Source organism: Pteropus medius, unplaced genomic scaffold, assembly GCF_902729225.1.
Source record: "Pteropus medius unplaced genomic scaffold, Ma_sr-lr_union100, whole genome shotgun sequence".
Taxonomy (NCBI): domain Eukaryota; kingdom Metazoa; phylum Chordata; class Mammalia; order Chiroptera; family Pteropodidae; genus Pteropus; species Pteropus medius.
In genome coordinates this window covers 280193-288991 of record NW_024342470.1, presented here as the reverse complement: position 1 = coordinate 288991, position 8799 = coordinate 280193, and the positions used below count along the sequence as shown (strand labels likewise).

The following is an 8799-nucleotide window of genomic DNA, read 5'->3' as shown; positions in this document are numbered from 1 at the left end:
CGCGCCTGGGGGCACTCCTGCGCAAGCGCACCAGCCATGGAAGGAGCCCCCAGAAGCCCGCGCGGCTGGGGGGGGTGGTGGTCTGTAGAGGGCGCTTTTCTCAGCCACGCCCCTTTCCCCAGGTCCCGCCTGGAGAAGGGCGTGTAAAATTTTCTGTGCCCACCCCCCAATCCTATCCAGGCAAATTGGCCAAAATCTTTCCTCCTTTCTCCCTCCCACCCCCACTCCCCACCCCAATTTGCTTGGAACCAAATAAATTACATGATTTCAAGAAAATACTCTCTTGCATATAACGTGATTTAACATAGTTTTCTTTCTTTATTATTTTTTTTAGGCGAGGCAACCCTTGGTTGACCTCACAGATTGCAAGGACCTTGTCAGTTTATAATCCCTTATTTTTCATTTTTTACACCAACAGCACTAGATCTTCCTAGGTGATCTCCCATCCAAGTACTAACCAGGCCTGACCCTGCTTAGCTTCCAAGATCAGAAGGGATGGGGCTTGTGCAGGGTGGCATGGTCATAGACAAACATAGTTTTCACTGATTTATTGATTCACTGATTCAATTCAGTTTTTCATCAGGGTAAAAGTTCTTATAGAAGATCATGAGTTCTGGTTTGGCTTACTGAGCGTGAGATATGTTGTGAGATCCAAGAAGCATTCTCAAATAGGCAATTAGATAAAGGCATCTGGATCTTAGATGTGTTGGGAGCTAGACATGTAAAATTTGTGTCAATTACAGAGTAGATAGTGACTGGTGTTAGGAATGGGGATGATGTTGCAGAGAGATAGAGGCAGGCAAGCAGACAGATAGACAGAGAGGCAGAAATAGAGAAAACAATGAATGGAGGAGGTCTAGGATTGAGCCCCAGAAGAACTCTAGTAAGTCAGGAAAATCCTCCCAGAGAGAGAGCTTTAAACCTAGGCCATGTCTGATCTCTGAAACTAAGCAGGGTTGGGCCTGGTTAGTACTTGGATGGGAGACCACCTAGGAAGACCAGGTGCTGTAGGTATAAATAATAATAAACAATTAAAAAATAAATAAACCTAGGCCATGAGTTGACAAAGGTAAAACAAGATGGAAACTATGACTTTTTTTGGTAACCTCTTCTATATCCATTACTATCATAATTATAAATATAAATAACTTAAAATTATAAATAAATTAAAAATTTTAATCATCACCACAATACTATTAGGTAGAGATTATCATCCCCCAATTTATTGAAACTAAAAGATGGCACAGCTAAGCTTCAAGTTCAGATCACTTCATACATGTCCCACTGTTACTCAGTGCTTCAGGAGTTAGAGGACCATTGGTAAGATATGACAGAATTGTGGAATGACATTTACCAAGATTGGGGGTATGGTTTGTGCCATGAATTGTGATGAGGTTGACCTTTATAAAAGTCATATTTAACTAGCTAGGCAAAATAAAAATTTTAACTTGGAAATATTGCCAGTAAACAGGCTCAGCATGGTCTTCAGCCAATTAAGAGTGCAGATAAATAGAAAATGCACAAAGTAGGAGGGACAATTACCAGCCTTCCTTTCATATCTGTGGTAGATATGAGGTTTCTGACTATGTGTCTTCAAAAGTCCACTGAAGCTCAGGCACTGCTCTTTAATTGAAGAAGGGTTATTTTCAGGTTGCAATCACCTCACTGAAGGTCCAGCTATTTTCATGGCATAATTTTTATAAGATTTCTCTTACTACATGACTTTTATTGTAAAGGTAAAGGACTCTGAAGCCATTTGAGATTAGATCCTTAAGATGCATAGAATTGTTTGCTACAAACTCCATTCCTTTCTATCACCATGAAATCCAGCTCTTCTAATTTATTGACTCGCTTATTAACTAACCTGTCTGTATTTATTTTTTAAATAACACAGAGAAAACTTGACCTGACTTAAGTCAACACTTTTCCTAGGCCACTTATATATTCAGCATATTTATATTGAGAATCTAATATGTGGAAAATACTTTACTAGCAATTGGGACTGTATTAGTAAACACGATTTGATGAGGACTGTTTTAATGCCTAATGGAAGCATTCCTTACATTAAACTATTGTATTTCTTCACTTAACACTCTGTGTTCCACACATCTAAGAATATTGTGCTGTGTAGATTGTGAGTTGCACTGGTCAGTTCAGAAATTTTAGGTAGTCATTAGCAGGGTGATTTGGTTTTATAGGCTATGTGTAATGGACACTTGTCATTTTGGGGCCTCTGATCACTGAGTACCTTATCTATTTTTATAGTTTTCTGTGAGTTTTGGGGAGAAGTTAGAGCCTGTATCCCTTTATAGAAGTGGAATATAGCTGAAATTCACTTTCTTTGTCTCTACTGCAGCTAGAGCAGAGCATGTAATTTGGACTCAATCAATTTAGATATACCTAGCTTATACTTGAATTAAGAGCTAGTGACATGCAAGGACAAAAAAATGTTTCTTGTTTTTCTCTTTATAAAATAGATTTTGTTTTTAGAGCTATTTTAGATTTATAGAAAAATTGAGAAGGTATAGTACAGGGAGTTTTCATATACACCCCACCCCCCCACAATACCTACCATTCTTTCCCTATTATTAAGATCTTACATTATTATTACATTTGTTACAATATAAAAAATAACATTGAAACCTCATTATTAGCTGACTGTCCATACTTTATTTGTATTTCTTTAGGGTTTTCTTTTGTATTCTGTATTTATTTATTTATTTATTTATTTATTCATTTATTTATTTATTTTATTTTATTTATTTACTGATCCTTTTTCTGAGCCAGGATCTCACCCAGGATACCATGTTACATTTAGTTGTCACGTTTCCTTAGGCTTCCCTTGGCCGTGACAATTTCTTAACTTGTTTTTGATGACTTTTACAATTTTGAGGAGTACTAGTCATATATTTTATAGGAAGTCCATTTATTAGAATTTGCCCGATGTTTTTCACATGATTAGATTGAGATTATGGGTTTGGGGAAGGCAGTTCACAGAGAAAAAGTGCTATTTCCATCGCATCATCTCAAGAATACATACTATCACTTTTGATGTTAACCTTGATCATCTGACTGAGGTAGTGTTTGTCATTAGACGATTTTTTTTTTCTTTTTCTGTCAGTGGCAGAGGAAGCAGCAACATCCCAGTTTCCAGGCTCAGCAAATAAGCAGCTCCAGCGGCAGGGCTCCCGCTGGCGATGTTAGCAGTGCAAATTGCGCCAACTAGTGCTGATTTTGGTCTGTGGTTGTGACTACAGGAACAGAATCATCATTATTTCAATATTTGTCCTTTTAGCTTTAATCACGCATACTCAGTTTCTGTTACTTGCAAATAAGAACACTGATTGATACATCATATTTATTATGTTTTGGGAGTGTGTGTACTACATATTTTTTCTTTAGAAACTTTCTGGCCCTTTATCCCTATCCCCACACCCCATATAGCATGAGAGGTAGTAGTTTCAAGCAGGTAGCTTTTCATTGGTAGTGTAAAAAAGCCTCACTGGCATCTACTTTGATGGAATTAATAGAAGCATGATTCTCTTAGCATTTTAGTTACCCATTGATGCATAACAAAACACCTCAAAACGTAGTGCCTTAAAAGAGCAACAATTTTATTTTGCTCAGGATTCTTTGGGTTTAGAATTTGGACAGTGGGGATGGCAACTATGGTAGAGAAAGGAATTTTAAAGGAACAAGTAGGTGGTCGGCTGTGAGAACTGAATTTAGACAAATAAATTGACTTCAGTGAGTTGTGGTACAGAAGGATAATGAAAATTGTCCCAGGAGTAAAACTAGGGAAAGTGAATTGAAGATACAGGGAAATTGGTTTTGATCTACCATGAGGAATATCTTTTCAATAGTAAAACTATCTATATATGAAAGAGAACAATCCAAGAGAGTAAGGGTCTATATGATTCATATTTAAGAAAATACTAGACAATCATTCAATAAAAATAGCATGGGGTGGTTTAAGCCCTCACACAAATGGTTGGATTAGATGACTGTTGAATTCATTTTTTATCCCAATGCTCTATGCTCATATAAAATTTGGAATGATGATACAAAAAAAAAAAAACTTTTTGAAGAGCTTTCAGGAAAGAACAACATGAACTAGGAAGCAATATTGCCTCTGGCACCTTTTTACAAGCTGAAACCTTCTGGGCCATGAATGATCGCAGTATGAAAGGCTCTTCCTGATATTTTGATTGTTTCAATCAGAGCCTATTTCTAGCTTTGTACGACTGGGATGTTCAAATTTAAAATATTTTTGATGTTAGAATCATGCATATAACTCACATTAGACATTATTTCAGGATAATCCACTTTAAAACTCCTAGATTTAATTGTGATCATACTTAAAACATGTCTATGTTAGCTGAATTAACCACAAACTCCTTCAAAATAGAACTTAATTCTTTTCATATTCAAGATATAACCTAACTTTTCATCTTTTTATTTCTTCCCTATGTTCTAGCTTCACGTAGAGTATTCAGTTTCTAGAATATGGTTTCCCCTTTCATGCTTCTCCCTGAAATCCAGCTCCTTTTTTAAGGATGTTACCATAGCTCTAAAAGTCACACCCAGAGGTCACTGTCTCTGAGAAAAAGACTTTCTTACAGTTAGTTTCCTTAGAGCCCCTTTGACATCCTTGTTTCTCAGGCTATAAATAATGGGATTCAACATTGGTGTTATCACTGCATAGAACACAGATATCATCTTATCCCGCTCTGTTGTGGTCTTGGAGTTTGGCCGCATGTAGGTGAATATTGCTGATCCATAAAAGAGGACAACAACAATGAGATGGGAGCCACAGGTAGAGAAAGCCTTGAGCCTCCCTTCCCCAGACTGCATCTGGATCACAGTGGAGATAATATTCCAGTAGGAGACAAGGATTAGGGAGATAGGAGCTAAGAGGATGACCACGCCCATTGCAAAGATAGCCATTTCTGTGCTGTAGGTATCTGCTGAAGCCAGCTTCAGGAGTGCAGGAGGTTCACAAAAGTAGTGATTGATAATATTCTGTCCTCGATAAGGAAGTTGGAAAGTAAAGGAGGTATCCACCAGAGACACAAGTGCCCCACTGGCCCAAGATGCTATGGCCAACTGGAGGCAAACCTGTTCGGTCATGATGGTAGAGTAGTGCAGGGGCTTGCAGACAGCCACATAGCGGTCATAGGACATCACTGCTAGCAGTGCACACTCTGTACAGCCAACCAGAAGGAAGACAATTATTTGTGTCATACATCCAAAAAAAGAAATTGTTTTCCTATTTACCAGGAAGTGGATCAACACTTGAGGGACAATGCTAGTAGAGAAACAGAGATCTGTGAAAGAAAGATTTCTAAGAAAAAAGTACATGGGTGTGTGAAGTCGAGAATCTACGAAGATGAGAATGATAATAAGCAGGTTTCCAAGCACAGTCAATAGATAAATGATGAGAAAAAGGATAAATAAAAGGATCTGGGTCTGTAAGTCCCGTGAAAGACCGAGGAAGATAAACTCAGCCACGAAAGTTTGGTTTTCTTCTCCCATTGAGATTTATGCCTGTTTACCTGTTTGGCACAAGCAAAAAGAAAAACTTTAGGTTTATAATATCAAGTCCTGTAGAAGAGGACTAGTTTGATATTTTTAGCTTTTTGCTATCCAACTTGTTTCAATTGATACTAAATAAAATATTTTTATTTTTATTGGTTGTAATTTTAATCTACTTATTTTTCCCAAAACCCTTTCCCCCAGTGCTAGTTTTTTTTTTTTTAATAGATAGAGTGTGACATTGTGAAAGCCTTCTTCACTAGTTCTGATGTGAGTATATTAGAGTTCATGTGGACTTTACTAAATGGCCATACACGTACTGTTAGGAAATGACTGTATACAATTAGGACTATCATCATGCATAAAACTACATACTATCTGTTCAAAAATACTGCATATTTAATTATAACATATCCTTGAAAATGTGAAATAGCTTTCAGGCATCAAATTTAACTTGACCTTTAAAAATCAACAAACTTAACTTGGATTTAAAAATAAAGCCCCAACATATCATACACTAAGGACCATTCTATTTGGATTAAAAAGTAAAATATTAAAACTAAAATAGTAAAAAAAGAAAAAATAAGTTAAAATTGTTGTGATATCTAGGTAAGAGGAGATTGAAAAACACAAAAAGCTCCTAAGAAACCATGAAGGAAAACATGTACAGTTTACAATATAAATTGAAAGACTTCAATGACATAATATCATAAACAAAATTAAAAGATAATATCACAAACAAAATTGCAAGCTGAGGGAATTATTCAAGGGAGATGCCAGACAAAAGTTAAAATACTTTAGTATGTTAAGATTCCATGTAAAACAATATGAAAACTGTTGAGTCCAAGGACATGAACAGACTTATTTAAAAAGAAGAAATGCAATATCTACTCAATCTAAGAAAAATATTCAATATAATTATAACTCAATAATACAATAATAATAATGAGAGATACATTTTTTACTTGGGAAATTTGCTAAAATTTTAACAGCAATGACCACAACAAAAAATAATAACTAGTATTTTATTGAGCATTTAACCCATTACAGGTATTACTTTAAGGACCTCAATTCAAGATCTTGAGAATATCACACTAAGCGAAATAAGTCAGACAGAAAAGGTTGAGAACCATTTGGTTTCACTCATATGTGTGATATAAAACTGAAAGCAACAAATGAACAAGACAAACAACAAAAACTCATAGATACAGACAACAGTATAGTGGTTACCAGAGGAAATAAGTGGGGGGTATAAAAGGATAAAGGGAATCTAATATATGGTGATGGCAGGAGATTTGACTTTGAGTGGTAAACATGCAATGCAATATACAAATGATGTATTATAGAACTGTACACTTGAAACCTATATAATTTTACATATTAATGCCACCCCAATAAATTTAACTTTAAAAAGTGAAAAATAAAAGACTTAAACTTTTCTCACAGCTTAAATCCTTATTGTATCATCATATTATCTTCTGGCTGGCAATATGGTCAATATGATTACATTGTCCCAATAACATTATGAAGTAGACACTATTATCTTATTTTGCAGATAAGAAACTGAGGCATAGAGAGATTATTTCCCCAACATCACACAATTAATAAGTGGCAGAATTCACTAGCTATATAATGCAGGTGCAGAAGAAATGACATTTTTTGTACAATGCAAGTGGGTAAAAAATTAGTACCAACTTTCTGGATGATAATTTGGACAAATATATTTAAAAACTTAAATATTTACATGTTTTGACTCAGTTCCCAATAGTATGGGAAGGGGAAAATAACCTTTTACTAGGCCTTGCTTCCCCCACGTGAAGTAAAAATCCGATATGTAGCATTCTAGGATATTGGTTGGCTCATGTTTATTACTGGGTAGGGTTACTGTTCTTTAAAAGGTTATGCCCATTTCCATCTCCTCTCTTCTTCCTGGGACTAAACTGATACGTTGAACAAGTTTTCCCTTAAGAACTTTACTTGTTTTCTTAATTTGTTTTTGATTGGCTCCCAGGGGTACTCATCATCTCTTTGTTCTTTTATATCAATGCTGTCAGCCAGAGGTAATATAATGATACAATATGGATTTAAGCTGTAAGGAGAGTTGAGGTCTTTAAAGGACTTTAGACTAGATCAAGTACCCCAACTCAAGTTTATCAGAGCTGTGAACTTGAGTAACATTCAAGATTAGTTCAATTAATATAAAGTGGTGACTTCTTTTACATTTTTTCTTTTTTGTAGACCCTAAGGGGAGAAATGACCAGGACTAGAGTAGCATTAGGAGTTCCTGAGTCTCCTAGGCCTAATATCATCTAATAACCCCCAATGTTATCCCAATTTTTAAATCCAATTCTAGGAGTTCATTCTAAATTAATACCATGAGTTGCAGAAAATATTCCCAAGAAAATATATTCATCACATCATATAATAAAATAATGGTTTTAAACAGACATATAGACAAATATAATATAATAGAGAGCTCAGAAATGAGCCAATTGGTCAATTGATCTTTGACAAGGTTCCAAGAATACACAATGGGGAAAGAATAGTCTTCATTAAATGGTGTTGGAAAAACTGCATATCCACATGCAAAAAAATGAAATTGGACTCTTAGTTCATACTTTACACAAAAATCAACTCCAAATGGATCAAAGACTTAAATATAAGACCTGAAACCATAAAACTCCTAAAAGAAAACATAGGGACAATGCTTCTGGACATTAGTCTTGGCCATGATTTCTTGGATATAACACCAAAAGCACAAGTAAGAAAAGCAAAAGTTGATAATGAGACTACATCAAACTAAAGAGCTTCTGCAGAGCAAAGAAAACAATAAAAAAAAAAATGAAAAGGCATCCAATGGAACAGGAAAAATATTTGCAAACCATATATCTAATAAAGAGTTAATAACTGAAATATATAAGGAACTCATACAACTCAATGGCACATAATCCAATTTAAAAATGGACAAAGGAACTGGATAGACATTTCTCCAGAGAAGACATACAAATGGCCAACAGGTACATGGAAAGGTGCTCAACATCACTAATCATCATGGAAATGCAAATCAAAACCACAACAAGATATCACCTCATCCCTGTTAAGATAGCTATTATTAACAAACAAACACCCCAGAAGATAACAAGTGTTCACAAGGATGTGGGAAAAAAGGAACACTTGTACCCTGTTGGTGGGAATATAAATTGGTGCAACCATCATGGAAAACAGTATAGAGCTTTCTCAAAAAATTAAAAATAGAACTACCTA

General features: G+C 35.5%; 1 protein-coding gene across 1 annotated transcript; it reads right to left on the bottom strand.

Annotated features, from left to right (window-relative positions):
- Positions 1 to 4590: 4590 nt before the first annotated feature.
- Positions 4591 to 5571, bottom strand: OR2D3 (olfactory receptor family 2 subfamily D member 3). Its single transcript, XM_039863439.1, has one exon. It carries the CDS (start codon positions 5533 to 5535, stop codon positions 4591 to 4593), a length of 945 nt encoding a protein of 314 aa, XP_039719373.1. The 5' UTR covers positions 5536 to 5571.
- Positions 5572 to 8799: the final 3228 nt, after the last annotated feature.